Source organism: Rhamphochromis sp. 'chilingali', assembly GCF_963969265.1.
Source record: "Rhamphochromis sp. 'chilingali' genome assembly, chromosome: 14".
Classification (NCBI taxonomy): Eukaryota; Metazoa; Chordata; class Actinopteri; order Cichliformes; family Cichlidae; genus Rhamphochromis; species Rhamphochromis sp. 'chilingali'.
The window spans coordinates 17,445,707-17,467,000 of record NC_137941.1 but is presented as its reverse complement, the minus strand read 5'-3'; the positions used below and the strand labels follow the sequence as shown (position 1 = coordinate 17,467,000).

The 21,294-nt window shown below is 40.0% G+C and overlaps 2 protein-coding genes across 5 annotated transcripts; both read right to left on the bottom strand.

Moving 5' to 3' along the window:
- Positions 1–241: 241 nt before the first annotated feature.
- hoxd3a (homeobox D3a) lies at positions 242–19,711 on the bottom strand. 4 transcript variants are annotated; one of them, XM_080903254.1, is made up of 4 exons: positions 19,415–19,711; positions 4,178–4,237; positions 2,151–2,700; positions 242–1,960 (listed from the first exon to the last, which is right to left on the bottom strand). In XM_080903254.1, the coding sequence occupies exons 3-4, from the start codon at positions 2,596–2,598 to the stop codon at positions 1,209–1,211; spliced, it is 1,200 nt and encodes a 399-aa protein (XP_080759380.1). In that variant the 5' UTR covers positions 2,599–2,700; positions 4,178–4,237; positions 19,415–19,711; the 3' UTR covers positions 242–1,208. The 4 variants fall into 4 exon arrangements, with proteins under 4 accessions (XP_080759380.1, XP_080759381.1, XP_080759382.1 ...); XM_080903255.1 differs by lacking the exon at positions 19,415–19,711 and adding an exon at positions 16,406–16,541; XM_080903256.1 differs by lacking the exon at positions 19,415–19,711 and adding an exon at positions 8,090–8,710.
- Positions 10,516–13,733, bottom strand: hoxd4a (homeobox D4a). Its single transcript, XM_080903258.1, has 2 exons — positions 12,308–13,733; positions 10,516–11,906 (listed from the first exon to the last, which is right to left on the bottom strand). Exons 1-2 carry the CDS (start codon positions 12,714–12,716, stop codon positions 11,608–11,610), a joined length of 708 nt encoding a protein of 235 aa, XP_080759384.1. The 5' UTR covers positions 12,717–13,733; the 3' UTR covers positions 10,516–11,607.
- Positions 19,712–21,294: the final 1,583 nt, after the last annotated feature.

The window sequence follows — 21,294 nt, the reverse complement described above, 5'->3', positions numbered from 1 at the left end:
TAGATATCCTGGTGTCTAATTATTGATTGTCTCTCCCCGTTTAGGCTGTACAGTAAAGCTGTGGGTCAATACGCCTCCTCGGCACAGTTACCTGACAGATTCACTGGCAGCAACAGCAGCAGCTGAATGAGAAATTAAAAATAATGAGAAGCTGCAGGGTAACCAGAGTTCCTGCTGCAGGGTTTGTTGAAAAAGAAAGAAGGGGGAAAAGAAAAGGAAATCAACAAAATGCAATAAAAAACGAAGTTTAAGCACTTTATTTACAAAATGTTGAACACAATAAAATATAACATTTCAATATCATTAGGGTTTCATAAATTTATGGATATCCAACTGAATGGAATAACAATGGAAGACAAATAAAAAATAGCAATGGACTACACAAAATGACATGCTGGTGTGTATAATATTTGATACTTCGATAGTCTACGTTTTGCTTAAGATTTGACACAAGAATAACCATGGACATATAGTGATGTTTATACACTATAAAATGTCCCATTTGTCCCAGATTTACAATTAGAAATGCTCTTTTTTATATACCAACAACACATTGCGAGTCATAGCATTTTCCAAACCCTGTTTTGCCCACACTTCCAAGTGCACTGATCTGTCCAATCTTACAACAAACTCCACACGTATAAATACTCGCATATAAACGATAAATAATGTGCAATACAAAAGTAATTAAATAATAAATAGGCTATATGCTAGTACAAAAGATTATGCAAATCAAAAGAAAAATACAAAACAATAAATAAATTGGGGTGTGCGCGGGGGGAAATGAGAGCCTAACAAACAGACGAAAAACTTCCCTAAAAATCCTTCTCGCTAAGGATGCGCTTCTATTTTTGTGATCTACAAGACTTACCTTCAAGTAATGGCATGAAATACTCAGTCAAAAAGAAAAAAAAAAACAATTGCGCATTGCACTTGAGAAAAAACAAGAACAAAAAAAGAACTACTGACAACCGGGCTATCTGCTTCTCCGCATCCCCAAATATTCAAGAGAAATGGACAAAGCTGTATTATTTAGAAAATAATTACACAATAGCATTAATAGTAATATCAATAATACTGTAATAATACACACGACTCGCTTGGAGTGTAGTTATTAGACTAGTGAGGTAATAAAAAAAGAGCGCAACATAATCTTGGCACACACACACGCAAACATACACGCGCACGCACACACGCGAAACCACATATTACAAATGCGTCAGTTTAGGCGCTTCCTGAATCCTTCCCTGAGACGCTTGGTGAGAGGTGAGGTCTGTGTATGTGGGATGGGGATCACAGGGTCCATGGTGGTGGTTTCCTGGGATCTGTGCGGCACAGCTGTAGTCCACACTGGTGGATGAGGGGTGGGGAAGATGGCCGAGGTTGAACATGGGGCCCGAGGCTGGCATGGAATCAACAAAATTCCCACCCACGTAAACGGGGCTGCTTTGCAAATTGGCGTTGGCAAAGCTGCCGTTGCTCTGCATGCCGTGGTGTTCGTACTCGGAGCCCGGGTATCTCTTCTGTTGTGGGATGCAGCCACCCAAGGGTGCCGTGTACGCGGCCAAGCCGTACATATTTTGCTGGGGTTTGGCAAAGGACGGGGGTGAGGGTGCGTCATAGCTGAGGCTGTTCACATTTTGGAGCTGGCCAGAGTATCCAATGTGATTTGGGCCACTCAGCGGCGGGCTTCTATCCGGGGAATGTCCCAGGGGGGAGTGCGCCAGCCCTTTAGACTTCTGGTCCTTTTTGTATTTCATCCTCCTGTTTTGAAACCAGATCTTTATTTGGCGCTCGGTGAGATTCAACAGATTTGCCATTTCCACCCTCCGAGGACGACAAAGATAGCGGTTAAAGTGAAACTCCTTCTCCAGCTCCACAAGTTGCGCGCTGGTGTAAGCAGTTCTGACCCGTTTGGACGCTGGTCCCGGTGGGCTTTTCTCATCACTCACTTCACCACCTGTGAAGGAATCACAGAATCATCTTAGGGTCTTTTGAACAATGTGAGGAATAATTTATAAATTCCATGCACATCAAGACCCCCCCCCCCCCCCCCCCCCACCCTGATCCCTCCCTACCCAAACACACCTCTACACGCTCACACAACATACACAGACACTACACATACACGTCACCATCATGATCACTACCTGCGGTGGCACAGTTGTTTGAGTTCTTCTGCTTTGAGTTCTGTCGGGTCTCCTTCATCCAGGGGAATATCTGCTTGGTGAGGGCTGGTGTGGCACTGCTGGAAGCACTGCTGGATGGGGATTTCTTCTTCTGAGATGCAGAGCTGTTGGAGCTAGGGGAAGATGCAGACAGTGGAGGAGCCTGCTGCTCTGAAATACTAGTCGCTTGGTTGTTGTTGTTATTTTGACTGCTGCTTTGTCGCATGCAGTCTCCGTTCAGGTCACTGTCTTTTAGGGCTGGTGGCCGGACTGCAGCTGTCTGAATGGGACAAACTGAGCCCTGGTAGTCGCTGTCTATGTTTGAAGTAGGATAGGACTGGTGTGCGGGCCCATAGTTGTAAGAGTCTGGTTTGGGGTAGGTGTAGCCTCCAAAAAGTCCAGAGTTGTCGTAGTATGTTGCTTTCTGCATTTTGTGGATTCAAAGCCAGTAAGCCAGTGAAGCTTTATCCAGTTGCATGAGTGTTGTTTATTTACGTGATTGGTGTTTCCCACCGCTGCTCCACTCTGTGACCTATAAAAAGAAACATCTCTCACTGTAACGCCACAGAATGTGTGAGATGCAGCGTTTGAAATCCACATTAAACCAAAAGGCACAGCTTGCTTGGCCCAGACTGAAGCTACTGTATAGAGCATTTGGTGCTTTCTAATTAAACAACTAGAGCAATTAAATTAGAAAAGCACCAAATGTCTTCAAACTGTCTATGACAATGCTTCATCTCCAGCTCGTTCGACTCGTTTCTTGGCACAAAACAGTTAAAGTTTAACTTGGACTAAAAGGACCCTCTGGGAGTCCCTTGCAAATAAGCTGAATCAGCATTTGACACACACGTACACACAATACCCTTTTCAGTAATCACAAGGCCTGACAAAGCCCCTAATGCATTCATTGTTCACGCGCGCACAGGCATTAGGATCGCATGTTGAAGAGCGCAAGAAGCACAACACTGAACTCCCGCACTGTTCATATAAAAATGTAGCCGTGTGAGAGGGTTAGAAAGAGAGAGCGAGAGCGAGAGACAGAGAGAGAGACAGAGAGAGAGAGAAAGGGAGGGATAGAGTGAGAGTGAGAGAGAGAGAAAGATGGGTTGGGTTGGGCTGGGTTAAATATGACATTTCACCAGCCTTTACGCACATCTCAAACATTATAATTTGGCTGCTTGGTCGGTTTTCTTCTTAAAGATTTATGTCTAATTATCTTGAATTATCTTTTTTAAACTTTTGGAGGATATTTTTGAAAACCAAAAAATTATTATTAATATTCTCATTATTTTACCAATATGATAAAAAGCATGACAACATTTAAAGTAAGCCGAAACAAAAATATCAAAGGGGCCCTCCTGTACTGTATGTTGGTGGCTTTACGAGGTGCAGCCTGCGCCGTGCATAACAATTGCACCTGTCAGTTTGGACCGCGGCAAAATTTATGACCGCAAATGTTATGGTTGTAAACGGCCTGAGAGAGGGGAATGAAAAGCAAAACACTCCTCAAGACTCACAGCCCCTCAGAAGTGTAAAACTAAGCGTAGGAGGAAGGCAAGGGAAAGAATTTCATAGTCGGCGACTTCTCCCATGAAGAGGCTCGGTTTATAAATGATGCCTCCATTCTGGCTTAGTGCGAGTCTCCAGCTAAACACAGAGGTGGAAAGCACGGAGCTGTTTTGCTGCTTTGAATAAGGCACGGGGATACTGGCGAGGTCTTGAAAAACTCTACTTTTTTTTTCTTTTTAATTTTCTTATTGTGTGTGCTCTCACTGTTTAATTCCGGCAACGCTGCTAAAAAAGGAAATGGGACTTACTGAAATTGGACTCTGGCCTGCGTAAATAATTACACGTACAGGTTAAGACCATCCTTCATGTCTGTTTTCTTGATTTAAGCCTCCTGTGAAACACTGTGAGCGTAAATATGTAGCCTAATAACAAATCACCCTTTCACCTTGTTAGCAGTTGGCTGTGTTGTCCTCTCCCTTCATTAAAAAAACGTTACTCACCGAAATCTGCGCAGATCTGTTTTATACCCCTCAAGCATTCACCACTGCTTCCATCTCGACCTAAAAGACAAAAATAATAACACAAATAAATGTATTGTTATTAGTCTGAGCCCTGCGTTATTTTCGATGCATGTTGTGTTAAAAATGAGTGATACATTTTTAGTTGTAGTATTTTTTTTAAATTTAGATTTATGTGTAAACTCAAGCTAAACTAAACAGTTCTAGATAATTAATTGAAAAATATAGTAGCTTAATAGAACTGAGGCTTTAGTTCCATATTTTCCAGCGTTTTTATTGTATGTCTATTTTTATTTCACTTTTTTTTTTTTTTTTACTTTTTTCTTCTTCTTTTGCTTTCATTTTCTTGAGACTGAAAAGTCTGACATGTGCACTTTTAGTACAAAAGAGTCAGGCCAAATATCTAGCACTCATAAGCGTTTTAGGTGACCTTAGGGTCATTCAGCAGTAAGTCATAGTTTAATGAACAACGAACAGTTTGCCTTAAAGAAGAGCCAAGTCTCGACTAAATTCACAGCAGCTTTTCAGCGCTAAGAGAAACAGGACAAGATGCTCGACCGACGGCAAGGAAACCAGAACTTCAAACCCAGAAATCTTCCAGATAATTATATTTGCAGTGAGTGTAAAAAAAAGAAACAAACAGCTCCTGTTTCATTGCATCTATCCGAGGAATTTAGCTTCATAGTATCACGATTCAACTGTAGGATTTTTTCATGAGGATTTTCTAAAAAGCCGGTCGATAGTCTGCACCTCGAGTGCTTTTGAGCACACTGAGCTACTAGTAGCAGACATGGTTCCCTTTTCACGCGGCTGTGTTTTTCGCCTACGCGTTGTTACGGTAAGTTTGGTCCACACAATGGGTCGGACTCAATCTGGAGTGTTATTATCTCACTTAGTCGTTTCTTCAGCTTAACCTTTGAAAATCTATTAATAAGAGGGAAGTTTGTATAACTGGAAATATATATATATTATTTTTTAAGCTAAGTTTATAATTTTACACAATGTATTCGCTGCCGTTTTGAAACAACGAAAACGAAAACAAAACACGAATTGCGTTTTGTTTGTTTTTTTGCAGAAAATTGTATAGTGCTTACAAATTCCCATTTTGTAGCAAAATGTCTGTATTTTTAGTTTAGCTTTTTTTTTTTTTTTTTTTTTAAATCCAGGAGACTGCGCGTAATTATGAGCAGCTCAGGCCTATAATACAAAAGCTGCAGTGCACAAACATTAAATCTTTATCCAAAGTAAAACAGTAAACTGAACGAAAATGGGTGGAAATTATCTCAAATTTGAGTTTATTGCCTTGTGTTCTTAGACCTGCTGCTCATCAGTCCAAAGAGAGAAAATATATTTGCATGGAACAAATTAGCCATTAAGGTATCCAAACATTAAAAAAAAAAACCGCATTTGCATTGTCCTTGTTCACTATTCAGACCTCCTATCCCTTAAAGCATCCACTATAAATTCACCTATAATATAACGTTGCAGGTTAACAAAGCCATACTATTGAACCCACATAAATCAACGGCAAACGCCAGCGAGTGAGGATAAGACAACAAATTAATGTGATTTACGATCCAAGAGTCAAAAAGAAAAGTTCCTCTCCCACTTTTTCCTCCGAGCAGGTTTTCATAAACGTGAAATCAGCTGAAAAGCGCAGGGTAGCTTTGGCTCGATCTGTCGATAATATTTGAACGCAATTTCTCGAGGAAAAAAAACTATAATAATGGTAATAATATGAATCTGCTTTTGAAGAGATAGCTTTGGGCTCCATACCCGCGCGTTTGCCGGTGAGAGCGACGTTAACGAGCATCGCCTCCATGAATGGAATGAATGATATATATTTCCTTGGATTATATTAACCCGTGGTTAAAGGTTGCTTTCTGCCATGCAATTTCTTACCTGTGAATCAATTCATCATAAAGCAGTTCCCTCTCAGTCTCAGTTCCTTTCCACGTTGTCTCAAGAATAAATCCTTCACCCTTTGTCTGTAGACAATGCTGTCCTAAACCTGATCTTGCTGTTTTTCAGACATTTCCATATACCAGTGGAGACAGTATTCCCGAAAGAATGGAAGGACTCGCATTCAACTACCAATAAAAAGCGAACAAGGTATCCTTATTCCTGAAAAAAATCACTGGCAATCAATCACCCAGTGAAATATACAGGAATTCAAAAACGGAGAGGCCTGTAAAGATTTGCAGCTAACATTGGGATTTTGGGGTGTTTCGGAAGCTTTATGATGACAAATAAAGGCGCTGCCTTAAGGTACAAGCATATTTGTTCACGTGATTGTTCCCTTCTTCAAGTAAGCCTTACCTCACCAATCCATTTTGATAAAGGGTGGCGTTTATTTCCTCATCTGAACTGTGTGAATGTGAAAATGTTCCTCTGCCTATTTCTTTTTATCTCCCCATGAGCTGCGAGCTTTGCAGCTCGCCTGCACTTCAGCGTTTAAACCCAAGCAGATATGCTTTTGTTTGGGTGCTCAACGTGCAAATCTAGACATCTTTAACCTCCCCCCCACAAAGGCACTGAAGTGCAATGCATGTGTGCAAAAAATGATCTGTGCATTTTATGTCACAGAAGATTTGAAATTTCCAACATTTATGAAGATTTCTTGTTCTTTGCCTCACTCCCCCTAAAGATAGAAACTAGCGGGGATTTCGCAATAAAACGAATAAAGAGGGCCTCACTCACCACATTTTGCATAATATTGAAACGTTTTAAAACGCGGTTCTGTGTAATTTACAAACAACTGCGCAATGATGTGGGAGTGCATTTTAAAAAATGATTTATGAAATAAATGACGTGTGTGTATTTTCTTGCAACTGGGAAAGGATTGTATTCAAATAAACCACATTATCATCTCGTGTTTGTTGTGTCTGTCTTCCCACACAGCTGAAGCACAAAGAGGCACGGAGCCAGTGTCTTCTTGCATTGTTTTCGGTACTAACCCCACACTATGCCAAATAATGGCACGCTTTAATGCCAGAGAAAATATACCGAAAGGCCAGACTCTAAGATTTCGAACCACAGAGACGGTTCTCGGACCTGGTTGGTTCAGCGGTGGGTAATCTTTGCTAGAGAAGAAGAAGAAGAAGGGATGCCGGACTGGTAGCGTCTCAGCATATGTTCAGAGGGTAATAAAAGTGAAAGATTTACAGTTTTCGCCCGGCCCCCAACAGCCTCGCACCCTTTCAGGGATAACTGAGAATGATTTACAAGGAGGCAGAACTGTCAGCCTGGCCGAACTTCTAGGACTTCTAAGAAATCAAAATTAGATCATCCCCCCACTAACAATAAAAACAATAGAAAATGATTGTGCTCTAAAGCGAAAGGGAGAGATAAATAACTAGGAATTTGTCTTATGGTTAAAAATACAACACCAAAAATCGCGATTTCTGCTTCGCAAACAAGACAAGTTAATTTTAATGCTTTCTTTAAACATATTCAATTTACTTCAGATTAAAAGAAACAAAAACAACTTCACATTAAATTAGCAAAAATCCGAATTAGACTCTGAATAAGGAGTCTATGGGCCCAAAAGAGGGAGCAGACTAAGCTGCATGTGTCCGAAAGAGCAGTTATTCAAAGCGAGCATCCATAAATCCTACTTGTCACTGCCATTTACTTTTTTCACATTAGTCCCATCAGTACATTTCAAGACATTTGCAAACCGCAAAACTGAAAAATTATGCTACTGCTAATATATTTAATTTATTTATTTATTTTAAAAAAAAGAAGAAGGCATGCGTACAGCGACTAGCCACAGCCTATACAATTGCGCTCAGAGCGCACACATCAAAGGGAGCAATTTATCAAATATCACGACATTTGATATCGTCATTTACCAGCTGGGGCAACATGAAAAATGTTGAAATATTTACCTACCCAAGCATCCATCGGTTCAGATGTGTTGCTAAAGTGCGGGACTACAGTTGCGCCGGGAATCGGATATTATTTTCTTGGGGGATCTCTTCAGTTTTCAAGTCTGATAGAGTCCTTGCGATTAATGACGACGCCGTGTTTCTAGGGGGACGTGCTGCATTAATTATTTAGACAATCACGTGGTCGAGAATAGAGAGCGGAGTGGTATAGTCTCTGGATTATATCTCTGAATGCAGACAGCGCACTTTAATATATCTTAGGGGGGTTGTCTGGCTCGGAGAGGCTTCTTGCGAAAACAGCTGGAAATCAAATATGGCCGGATGGAGAGCAACGACGTTGTATTCCTGCACTGGGTGCAGTGTCATTGAAAATGGCACTGCCTTTGGCTCCCATTTATTGCTGTTCAGACATGTAGGTCAGTGTGGCTACACACTGCACGTTGTAGTAGGCTGCTCTGACCTGATAACTGCCAAGGAAACTATGATATTGGCATTAGTTCAATTCATGCATTATATATCAGACGCTCAAAACACCCAGGTTTTATATTAAGTAGCTAAAAATAATAATAATAAAAAAGCAACCTTTGGTTAAGTTAGAGCTTGTAATGTATTTTAGGTAGGTTCTCCCCCCTCACCCCCCTTCTAGTCGCTTCTCCCCAGTCCCCCCCCCCCCCCCCCACCCAGCCCCCCTCTCTCTCTCGCTCTCTCTCCCTCTCTCTCTCTCATCTTCTCCTCAGCATCTATATGGAGATCATTTTTGGCAGGATGGTGGATTGGTAGCATCACTTTGTCTCTGCTTCTCTCCACATCCGTGTGACAAACTTACATTTTATGTATACACAAACGTTTATGCGCGGTGCACGCACGTGCTCAGTGGGCATCAGCCCGTGGTCACTGGGGATGAAAAGTGTTTGGATGCAGGTTGTCTTTACAAATGCATACATATGGTCACTTTGTTTGTATCCGAGCTGATCCTGTAACGTGAAGGGGTCGAAGGTCGGTATTGCTGCGTCTCATCCTCAATAAAGTCTCAGCTTGTGGATCATGGGGGGTTGGGGGTTAATATTAACCATAAGCAGAATATAGGTATGCTTTAATAGCCTAAAGTTCTATACTGTGCTATTGGGTGTTTGTTCCTTCGTTCTAATACAGCTCTAACAAATGTGGCGTGAATTAGTCTTGGAGAAGGACCAACTCCTCTTAACAAGTTTTCCCTGTCAATTTGAGTCTTATGAGGGCACTAGAGATAATTTGTGCTTCCACTGCACCGTAAAGAACCGTCTAAATAACTTTTACGCATTGAATGTGGTTTTTATGGCACAAAAATAATAATAAATAAATTAAATAATCCCCACTAAGAGTTTTTTTTTTCCTAAGGGGAGGTTTTTGCGCAGTGCTTGCTCTCGCTTTGTTACGAACTCATGAGTAAAATGAAACGGCAAAGTAAAAAAAAAACCAACCTCTTCTATTTTATTTTATTTTCTAAATAATAAAAATACACTTGTGTGCTTAAATTTAGGACCTGCCAAGACAACAGGCTGCATTTGTGTATCCATTGGCCATTTGGTCCATTTGTAGATGTTTTGTAAAAGCGGCCTTTAGTTCCATATGGTTCCACACGCTTGTAACTCTTAGGTGAAAAAACACTTGGAGCAAAGCTGTCCTTTGCGTCTAGCGTAAACCAAATGGCACCAAATAACGCAAACAAAGAAAAGTTACTCTAAAATTTCAAGCTATCGGGGAAATAATAAATAACCCCGGGGTCGAAAAAATATATGTATTTCTTCTAAATCAAAATCTATCTTGAGTGCAGGAAATAAACATCCCAGAACACACACAGTCTCCCAAATACTTAAATGCATAATCAGTAGAAATCTTTATTTTTTTTTTATTCAATATACTTCTCACATCTCAATGCACCGTACAAGGTAAAAAGCATGTACAAAAATAAAAACGAAAAGATTGCATATAGACATGAGGAGACAAACGCACAAATCAGAACCTTTTCGGGGGCTTCGCCTGGTATAAATACTGTTTAAACACATGTAAAACGAGGAATTCAGTGGCTCTTACTTTGAATCAGCTTTAGCCTTTTTTCTTTTTCTTTTTTTTTGAGGGTGGAACAGTCCTGCAAAGCAAAGCGAACAGCGCCTGGGAGAGAAATGCTGCCTGTCCGGCGGGTCAGGGGTGCTGGGGTCAGTCCTTGCGGCTGAAATGTGTCCCCTGGATGAACCTGCCACTGCTGCTTTGTCGACCTTCGGTTGAAATACCTTTTCAACTCTCTCGTCAAGAAGACTTCAGAAAGGAGACCTCCACATACTGGGAGAGCTTCTTGGCTTTTTGTCCGAGGACAAAGACGGTATAAAACGAGAAATATCTGTCTTGAAACATGACCTGAAAGAGCCCCATGGATAGCTTGGTTGTGAATGAAAAAAAAAAAAAAAAAATAGAAGATTCCCATGTTAACTAAGACTAAAACTTTGCATAAGGCCATGCTAATAACGCACAAGAGTTCAAACATATTTCGGAATAATAAAGGTTTAACGAATACTTTTAATTTAATTGTGTGCTATACGAAAAAATTTACACGTTTTTAAACAAATAAATAATGACGCAGAAATCGTCTGAAAAATAAAAAAATAAAATACTGCTAAATCTCCAGGATTTGATTATTTCCGATTGGAAACATCTAGTATCAATTTGATGCCATGCAAGAACAAATGATCTTTCATAGGAGAGTTTTAAATGGCACAAGAGAGCCTCTGAAAATGTACACTGTTTACAAAGATGTCAGGAAAGATTTATAAGGGCACTCTGAATAGTATGCACACAGGAATGTCTTGTGTTTGGGAAATAACAATTTTAAAATTTCAAAGCTTTTTTTGTACAAAATAAGTTAAAACATACAAGTCACAAAAGATTCAGCGGGGATTTCTGAAAAAGGTTGAGGAGTGTTTGGCGTGCTCTATATGCAAATAATATTTCCTTCAAGTATACATTTATATATATATATATATATTGTGCGTTTAATGTGAATTTTTCAGTTGGCTAAAATAATTTCTGTGCTGAAAGCTGTAATAACTTTTGTGTATGTGCGTGTAATTTGAAATGATCTCACTGTTTTGTTTTTAAGCAAAGATATTTCATTGTTTAAATCAGCTGAATCCACGTGAGAAGAGCAGAGACACTTTGTTTAAATCCACTGAATCGGCCGAGGCTGCTTGATAAATGTCTCCTCAGAGGGGGCAACGTCGGAAAAAGAGGGAAGGAAAAGTTTATTTCGACGTTTTTTCTGTCTCTTTGAGGAAATTTGAACACAGAAGAGGCTCAGCTTGCAAACCTCTCGGTTTTAAAGACCGATTGATTTTCTCACTCAGACTCGAGGCAACAATGCTGGAGGGTCATGTTTGTTAAATTAAAAACAAAATGGCTAGAAACGACATCAGTCCATGCAAAAGTCAGATGTAACTTTTGTCTTTTTTATATACAGTTAATCTCTAAGGACAGGACCACTTTCCTTTCTTATAATGCTGTGATATCAGTCAGGTTATCCTTCTGAATGCTCTGCAGATGGTTGGAGACTGGTGCAGATCTCCCCTTGGTGTTGGGTAGTTTGTGATCTTTCTTCCATTTCATCCGTCTGTTTTGAAACCAGATTTTAATCTGCCTTTCGGAGAGACAAAGAGTGTGGGCAATCTCAATCCGCCGCCGCCTGGTCAGATACCTGTTAAAATGAAACTCCTTTTCTAGCTCCAGAACCTGCTGCCGGGTGTAAGCTGTTCTGGACCGCTTGGGTTCAGATCCCGTGTAATCCGGGTTCACTGGGAGAAAGAACACAAAAGAAAAACAAAACGAAACAAACAAAAGTCACTAAATGTGGTCGATGCAGCATGCAGGTAGAACATGTGCAGGACAAGAAAATTAGTTTCTCTGTCAAAGTTCATACTTTAAGGAAATTTAAACGGAACTGTCATCAGGAAACTGGATTATTTTAGCTAAATTTAACCAGATTTGCTCTAGATTTCATCCCAATTTCCACCGGCTAGTCTGCGTGTTTGAGGAGCTTTTAGGAGCTCACCTAGCGGCCTATTTCCTGAGCTATAAAAATTTATGACTTGTGTAATTGGCGAGGCCTTTCAAAGACTCCTATAAGTATACTGACTGATTTCTGGATTATAGCCCTCAGTAGAGGAAGAAGAGGAAGAAGAAGAGGAAATCTTACCAGTAGTTACGTGAACTTTCTTCATCCAGGGGTAAACTACTGCTGGCTGCTTGGCTTGTATCCCATTTTGGCTCTTTGTGTTTTGCTGCTGTCCACAAGTCCGGGGTCCGGCCACTTGGACCGGAGTCCCCTGCTCAGTCTGTGCGCTAAAATGGCTCGGGTGGCTGGCTCTCTCGTGCCCATGACCCCGTGGTTGCACTGTGGAGTCCTGCACAGTGTTGCAGCTGAAGGGTTGCTCCGTGTAGTTTGACCGTGGGTAGATCCCTGGATGCTGAAAGTCTGTGTCCTGCGATGGACTGTAGTAGTCGGAGCCCTGCTCAGGTATATAGTTATTCTGTGAATATTCCTCGCAGGGAGGAAATTTGGGATCCACATACTTAGAGTTCACCATATACGAACTCATGGCCATTAATTTCTGAAGGTAGAAAATACTAATTTTTCTCGAGTTGTCTTTTTTCCTCCCTCCATAAAGCCCTCCTACTTGGTGTCAACTGAATAAAGTTAGCGAACCATGTGACCAGATCGGCCAATAGAGGTGATGCGGGTCCAAACACTGGTAAACATACAACTAAATGCATTTTTATCTGAGTTAAGATACACAGAAATTAGAACCTGATGGAAAAAACGCAAATATTATCTTGAAACATCGGCGTACGTGTTTGGAAGACAGAAAATGAGGATTTCAAAATAAATAAATAGAAAAATTGGGGGAAAATATGCACAATATTGAACTTACGAAACGTATTAAAAAGAAACAGAATATTAAAAATGGGGATTGTCTTCTGTGCATGGTGATGTTTCATCAAAGCTGATTCCTGGTTTCTAAAGTCTAACTTAAAAGCATGGTGTTCAACAGAGAAACCAACAAAAGATACAAAAAGCCCCTTGGCATAAAGACAGCGAATAATGAGTGAGGACAATTGATGGACACTGTCTTTGTCAAGAAGGGGTCATCCAAAAGTTACACGAATCTCATCACTTCATCTGCTCCCATCCCTTTGAAAAAAAAATCTGTCTCAGGAGCCTATTGGACAGCAGCAGCAGTCTCTGGGAATCAATAATGTAGAGACAGAAACTGCCCACAAGAGAAAAAAGAGCTACAGCTGGAGTGTCTGTGGCTTGGTTTCATTTAGTAAATTCATTTGGTATTTCATGCAAAGCACAGCGAGCCAAACAGGAATAGAGACACCTTCCAATGTTTATTTCCACGTGCAACATTTCATATTAGATTTCCTTTAAGCCTACAGAGTTACAGCACGACCTCTTATGAGGAATGTGGTGTTGTCAGATTTACTCTCACTCATAAACCAACACTGTTAATGTAACAACTGGAAGCACATTAGGCTTCAAATGCCTGATAACGATGGCAGTAAAGTCAATAAATCGAAGTTTTTTCATCGACCATATACTCCCCTAGAATCGAATCTGTGAATCTGGTTTCATCACACAAATTCGGTTCTACAGGGTATATATAGACGACGGGAAGCGATGCTGCCTAATTTTACCCCCTAAACCACATCACGTTTTCTTTGTGCAGCACTCTAGACTAATAAAATTAACAGAGTGGCTCACAATCAGAATAAACCAAAACCATCAAAGAAGCTGAGGTTACATAAGAAAATAAGAGGCAAGAATTAAAAACCCAGGGATAAACACATACTTTTATAAGCTATAATCACTCCGGAGTGCCCTATTTTCTTTGTTTTAGCCACGGCATTTCCTTTTTAATTTATTCCCCTTTTCTACAGTATAAAGTAGGCTTTTTTCGTGGTCTTTTTTGTTGCTTATTTGAAGGAAATCTCGTCAATAGGACACACGAAACCCTCGAAGCCTTGTCAGTTGCTGGTTGACAAGGCTTCCAAAAAAGCAGAAGAAGAAAGACATAAAGAAAAGGAAAAGCAAAAATATTAGGCTACAGGCTACCTCTGCCCTGGGTGCTCCTGTCAATCGTAAGAAAATGACAAGCGTAAAGTAAATGAAAAAACAGCTACCAACTGAGGTCAGCCCAGCTTTCAACGCAGAAGATCTTCTTCTCTTCATCAGGCTACAGCCCAAGTTCACAGCAAGACAATACACTTCTTCAAACACCATAAATCCATAAATGACCTTAAACTTTTTAAAACTGTCAGCTCAGATTTAAAGTTAAGCCTCCGTCAAGCAATCGAGCAACGGTATAAACCCCTGAGCACTTGCCAGGTTATACAGGGGTTTCCTACCTCCGCTGTCCAAAAGATGCTACGGGCTGGAGGCCATCGAGGTCAACTCAAATCATTTACAAACTTATCAAAAAGTTCAATTATTTTTACTGCTGCTGACAGCTCAAAGGGTGCAAAAGTTTACCAAGTCGTCAGACCTTAACTAACTGCCATGGAGACCACCTCAAGCCCTACACCGAGCTTCCTCTACAAATTAAATTAGTTAAAGCTGGGCGTGATCAAGACAGATTGGCCAAAACTGAGAGAAACTGAGAGGGTCTAGCAAAAATAATACACTTTTTTTTCAAGGACGCTAAATCACCATGCGAGTGAGCTAATTTCATATCAGTGCGTCTATATGGAGAAAAATAACGCTGATGGCGAGAAAATATAGCAAACTCTAAAAATTTTGAGTCAGTATTTAAGCAACGAGACAGTAATTTGAATTTATGACATGTTTCCTTCTTGTCCAAAATGTGACACAATAATTGCATCTCAGCTCTGAAAGGGCTTAAAAAGCAACTGTGCCTCACACACAGAACACGTTTTCTTCTTTAATAAGAAAAATTAAACGGATAAAGAAACAAATTCGTGGCTAATTATTTGACAGGTGATGTAAACGGTTTAGTGTAATATAATAGGGAATATTATTGGCTTGCACCAACCTTGTAAAAGAGGCCTTTAATAAATAAGAATCAAACATAAAACAGTAAAATGTAAAATCAGTGTGACGCTTTGTGCTGGAGCTCCTTTAACGAATATGTAGGCCTGCGTGTAGTATGCATGTGCACATATATATGCTGTGATCTGAGCTGGAAAACTTCCGCTAAAATACGAACAAAAACTCAAAATATTCGTTATGGCCTCAATTAAATGATGAGTGCATTATTTATTTATTTACTCATTTATTATAAATCGTCCTTGCACTTCACGTTTCAGTATTTATTAGACAGCCTGACCTGCCTTTCACCTGACCCTGCCGGTCCTTGTGACGGGTCAAAGCCGAGTTCCCCAACAAAAGAATGATAAAATCAGCGTTTCCTGGCAGCTCGTGTTAAACCAATGGCCAACTAGTCTCCAGCTCGACTATTTCTTCATTACATTCACAGATATTTGTTTTCGATTTTGTAAACCATCAGCTGTGGATTTGAAAGCTGCAGAAAACACCAGGCCTGCTTATTTTTCACACAACTTAATAAAGGGATTTTTTTTGTCTGATAGTAATACAAAATAAACGCTAAATTCCATTTGAAGCTTGGATCAAACATGCAACCATTGCAAGACTAGATTTCTAACAAAGGGTGACAAATTAATAATTTAAAGGCCTGCAGTTAGAAACGCGCCAGGCCTGGGGTGAATTAAGAAAAAAGAAAATCCACACCATGTAAAGACTTAAAACTGATTTTCTTGCGAAATCAGTGCTGTTTAAAAAAAAAAAAACATTTCTGTGTGATTGAAACCCAAAGAGAAGATGACGTTATCTAGCAAACGAATTGTGGGTGAAGAAATGTGCAGCTTAACAGTTGGACACAGCAGGAAATTAATGCAATTTAAAATAAAATTCCTTTGATTAAAATCTCAAGTTAACTGCACAAGATCACCATACAGCTTTAAAAAGACCAAACAAAGAAGCAGAACCAAAAGAGGAATAAGAAGAATATGGTGTGGAGCAAATCAGACCAATAACACTTTTTAAAAAAGAGTGAAGGTTAGATCCATAAAAGCTTTTCAAAACAAATCAAACAAGTACTAAACTTGAACACAACTTCATCAGAAGAGCACACTGTCTAAAAGTTACCGAGCATGCACTGCAGCTTTACAGGCAGGAAACAGTTTAGCCTGAGCATTACGCATGTGACATCACACGCCCATACCACGAGCATAATGATAAAACGCAGCTTACCGCGGAAACCGCAACAGATGACACGCAGTCCAACAAACGCATCCATGCTGAAGGGGAAAAGTCAGTCCGGTAGAGTTCCATGTCAATTGAGGCTCTATTCCATCTGGACTGTCTTACTAATACACAATGAGAATTATATTTTGGCTTGTCAAGTCCCAGGCCATAAAACAAAGTTTAATGGCATCACGTGTTTCCTCACAGCCATTCACAACAGGGCGCAGGCCCATAAATAACCCCGAAAGTTGCACTTACTCAATAATAGCGATTGCACTGATGTGCACTGAGGAAAAGTCGTGGAAATGAGGAAGCAGGGAAGCGGAAGGGATTTTGTAACAGTCACAACAGAAAGTGGTACAAGAGCGAGCCGTGACAGAATAGCATGTTTTATTCCCACCGTGAAAACTGGGGAGAAAAATATGTGCGAGCTTTAAACTTCCATGAACAAACACCAAAGTATCCTGGTCATCTTAAATATTCATTTTAATCATTTTAATATTGAGGTGTGATGGAATCAAAACTACTGAAATCGAGAATTTCAATATTTAAATCTCCTGAAATCTGACGCCTTTTGACCTCTAAAGTGTTAACAAATGAACCACTACGCGTCACTGATTGGTGCCCGAATACATTTTTTTTTCTGTCCAGTGAACCTGTCACAATAGGACTGATGTCATTCATTCTTCCGGGCCAATCCCAGAGTGCAATGCCTTTTGGTCCTCCTCCTCCCCCTGCTCTGACCTAACCGGAGAGAGCAGACCATGTTGAGGTTTGGGTGGCTGCCACAGTGCGGCAGGTATAATAAATGTGAGGGCAGCAGATCAGAGGCTTTGAATTTTCTTACATGTATGTCTTCATAAAAGCTTTTCCTTCCTTGCAGATTCAAATTCTTCCTACACATAACCCCTGCTTCTAGTTTTCATGTTTCCTCGAACTGTTTTGAACTTGTAAATAAAGTCGTTTTAATTGAATCATCCTGTTTATCACGAGGACACCGTTTACGATTATTGAATGACTGTTTGCTGGGGAAAGATGACAGACATGAATATTTGGAGGATTTCCAAACCAGCACAAAATGCACCATTGTATAATCTTAATGGCTGATCTCATTTGATAGCAGCCTTTAACGTATCTAGTGCCCATGCGCGCCACATGGGTGACTTTTCTGGCACCAAAACAACTTTTAGAAAGAAAACGAACTGGATCACGTGATTCCCGCCTCATCTACTTACAGCACCAAAGAGCATGCTAGTAAAAGGATTGCTAAATGGGACCAGAGAATCTGACTGTTGGGCAACAGCGCCTTCTGCTGGCATGATAAAGGCCTCTCCACAGTTCCACTGTAATAAATACAATAAATAAATAAATATATAAAACATACACAAACCAGTTATTTCACCCAATCCTGTGTTTCATCAAACTGTTGATGAAGTTTTGAATGAGGGGAGAGGAGATTTACTGTTGGTATGCAGACCACTGATTTCAAAATTTGCTCAATTACTCCTCTAAATGATTCCCTCCAAAGCAAGTAGCCTAATGCAAGCTAATTCAAAACTAGGTTTAGTCAAGCTCTTTAAACACATTATATGAATTCAGAATAATTACCATAGCATATTTATATCTAAATATTTTCCTCTATTTGTAGAGTGAACATTTAAAAAAGACTATAATGGGAATATCTGTAGTAATAAACTGCAAAGTAGATGTTGAAATTGAAAATGCTGATGTTGTGGTGATGATTCATACTTAACATTGTTAATGAAAGCATCATTTATCTAAGTGGCAACAAAAAAACAATTAAAACTATTAAATAGAAGGCAAATGACAGCACATTTAGGTTCACATGGCTTGGCTTGAGCAAAAAAAAAAAATTAAAAAAAGAAATCTCACAAAATATATTATATGATTATATAAGTCTGTTGCTAAAGGGTCTAGACAGTCTGGATGTCTGAGAGGAGCTGAGTAGGAGTGAAGGGAGGAAATCCATTTATGGAAACTAATAAAAATATTAGTGCAGGGCCTGCGGTCACACATATACTAAATAATTACGTGCATTACAAAAAACGCTTAAAACGTGTGATCTTTTTTTTTTTTTGCACTGTCAAAATGTAAAAGATCATGACTGAGTCCTATGTAATTCTCTCAGGCTTCTGCTTGTGCCTGTCTTTCAGGGTCCATTTTGCCGCATTGCAGTAAGGCTGTAAATACTTTCGCAGCTGCCTGTCAGGCAACAGTGAAATACTGTCTTTGTTCAGTTGGCCTCATCTCCAGGCAGCTGAAAACAAGTAGGAAAACTGAACTTTTGCTGCCAGGCTTTGTATACGTTCCATAAAGCAAATTAACTGAACTTTGTCTCGAGTATAATCCCTCATTTATTAGCATATAAAGCGAAACAGTGTGATGGAATATGGTGGCCTGAATACGCCAATACAGATTTTCTAGCAGGTTGAGAGATGAGGGATAATATAGCTACAATTATTCGTAGAGGCTGATGGAATTGGGATCTGTCTACAACCAATAACTTAACGCTGAAAGCAAAATAAGGAATGACCGGTTAAAGACAAAGCTCTCTTGCAGTGCACAGTGGAAAAAAAACTTCTCTGCATCAAAAACACAGCTCACACATCACCATCTGTGACCTCAGAAACAACTTCTATTTGTGCATCTAAGGCTTTAAAAAGGCATCAATAAACACGATGAAACGACTTGAAATCCATATGATATCTTCTTAAATATTTCTCTGTGGTTGTTGCATTATAAAAGGCAACTTGCCGGCTAAACGGACGTTTGTTAATCATTATAATATAATGGCCAGACTTCTGTTACTGAACATGTCTAAAAACAAAAACAATTAATCCCAACACACCCAGCAACATGTGACTTCACCAAATTACCTGAGTGCCATTACCTTGCAGCTCATTTACATGACCAATGAAACAGGAAGCTGTCAAACTTTACATGCTCTCACACATGCCCAACTAATAAACGCCATTATCGCACAAGAAATCTTACCTATGGTGGTGAGGTACTCCATGCTTGCTCTTTGAAGTTTGCTCAGGCAGTGCATTTTGCGTGAAAGAGCCAGCACAGCTCTGTGAATGAAGAAGGTGGGATGTGGATAAAGTTGAAACGCTTCTCTTGTCATCCAGTAAAAGAAAAAATAATTAATTAAACAAACGACGCAGCGCCGGGAAAATATGCGCTGATCAGACAATTATGAAACGAATGGCAGGCGATTTTTAAGAGAGCAGACCGTAGTGTATCGGTTTAACACCATAGACAACGTGATACAGAATGCAGTGGGGGGAAATCGCCAGGGAAATCAGGAAAAGGGCCATGAAGACGTTTGCCTCTCGCACATGACCAGTGGCATCCAATGACAGGCGATGGAGGCACATAAAAAGGTCTATTACCAAGTTGTAAATTGTCCCCTCACAAAAAGGAATTTGGACTGCAGCAATTCTCTCCATCTTGGCGCATAATAGCAGAAGCCCCACCAGGTCCCCCAAGCAAGAGCTTTTCCCCCTGTTGTTTTTTTTTCTGTCGTCGTTTGCATCACTCAAAAATCTAAAACTTCATGCAAAGTGTACAGAACAACTAAGAAACGAGTCTGATTAAGTATATGAGATTAATCTTTTTTATTATTATTAAATATTTGGCAAAATCAAACTGATCCGAGGTTTGGATATTACAGTGTTAAAATGCATAATCTGCCATAGATCACGTTGATGTTTAACGTTTTGCAGAAACTGGAGATTTTACGAAACAAAATCTTTTGAGAAACCAAATATTTCTTGTATAAAATACAGAACAACTTTGTGCCTTTATTTTATTTTATTTCTCATCTGTGAGTTCACGGCCTGTGCAGCAGATGCTAGGAAAACGCCACACAATAAAACCAGCAAGTATAATTTACACCTTTTTTCCCTCATTAAAAGTCTAATGCTTTGTCGCCGGCCTTTTCCCGTGGATGTTCAGTCATTGTCCTGGAGGACAGATTTTCAACGGATGCGGGACTTTTGTGTTTCCAAATGATATTGCATATCAACGGCTTTTTCCCACCCTCTTACAGGCCAGCTGTTGTTTATTATTAGAGACAGAGATACACTATGGTGTGAAAGTTTTTTCGTGTAATTGAAACTCGACACTTAAATACCTAAATACTGCAACTGCATGCAGTCTCTGCACATGTGTCTACGACTGCACCAAAGAGGAATTTCATGTATCTATCTATCTATGCAGGCACACACACACACACACACACACACACACACACACACACACACACACACACACACACACACACACACACACACACACACACACACACACACACACACACACACACACACATATGGGGCATATCAATGTCATTTTTTCACTGTATGTCGGCGCCTCTTTGTTTGCGCCCAACATATATCTTGTTGCACGACTTTAAGCGTTTCGGCATGCCACATAATATACATTTATATAAATGAATCAATCACATATCAGTTATTCTGCAAACGACAATTAGGGCTTTGCAAAGTTTAAAAATCGTTTTCTTCTTCTTCTTTTTCTCCTTCTTTTGCCAAGTGGCTTTCACTGACAGGTTTAGTGCTGCATGCTTATTGATAGGCCGACACTGATTTTCTCAGAGACATAAATTCAGATCCTGGAATCATGTCAAAGTCTGCCTTCAAGAAACTAAATATTAAAAAGGGTGGTGAACTAAGTTAATGCTTACAGGCACATTTGTGTCATTATTTGCCAAGCACACTGACTCTATCTGTCTTTGTGACCCATTCTGAGCTACAAATTCCTCGTCACATTACTCCTGACCAGCCAGAGGCTGCCTACCCACACTTTTATCAAACCGCAGTGTTTCATTCGCTTTTGGAGAAGTGTCATTT

Coding starts and splice junctions, on each gene's coding strand:
- hoxd3a (XM_080903254.1), bottom strand. CDS start 2,598: ATGCAGAAAGCAACATACTACGACAACTCTGGACTTTTTGGAGGCTAC. Junction 1,961..2,150: donor AAACAACTGTGCCACCGCAG/GTAGTGATCATG, acceptor ATTCCTTCACAG/GTGGTGAAGTGAGTGATGAG.
- hoxd4a (XM_080903258.1), bottom strand. CDS start 12,716: ATGGCCATGAGTTCGTATATGGTGAACTCTAAGTATGTGGATCCCAAA. Junction 11,907..12,307: donor GAAAGTTCACGTAACTACTG/GTAAGATTTCCT, acceptor TCTTTCTCCCAG/TGAACCCGGATTACACGGGA.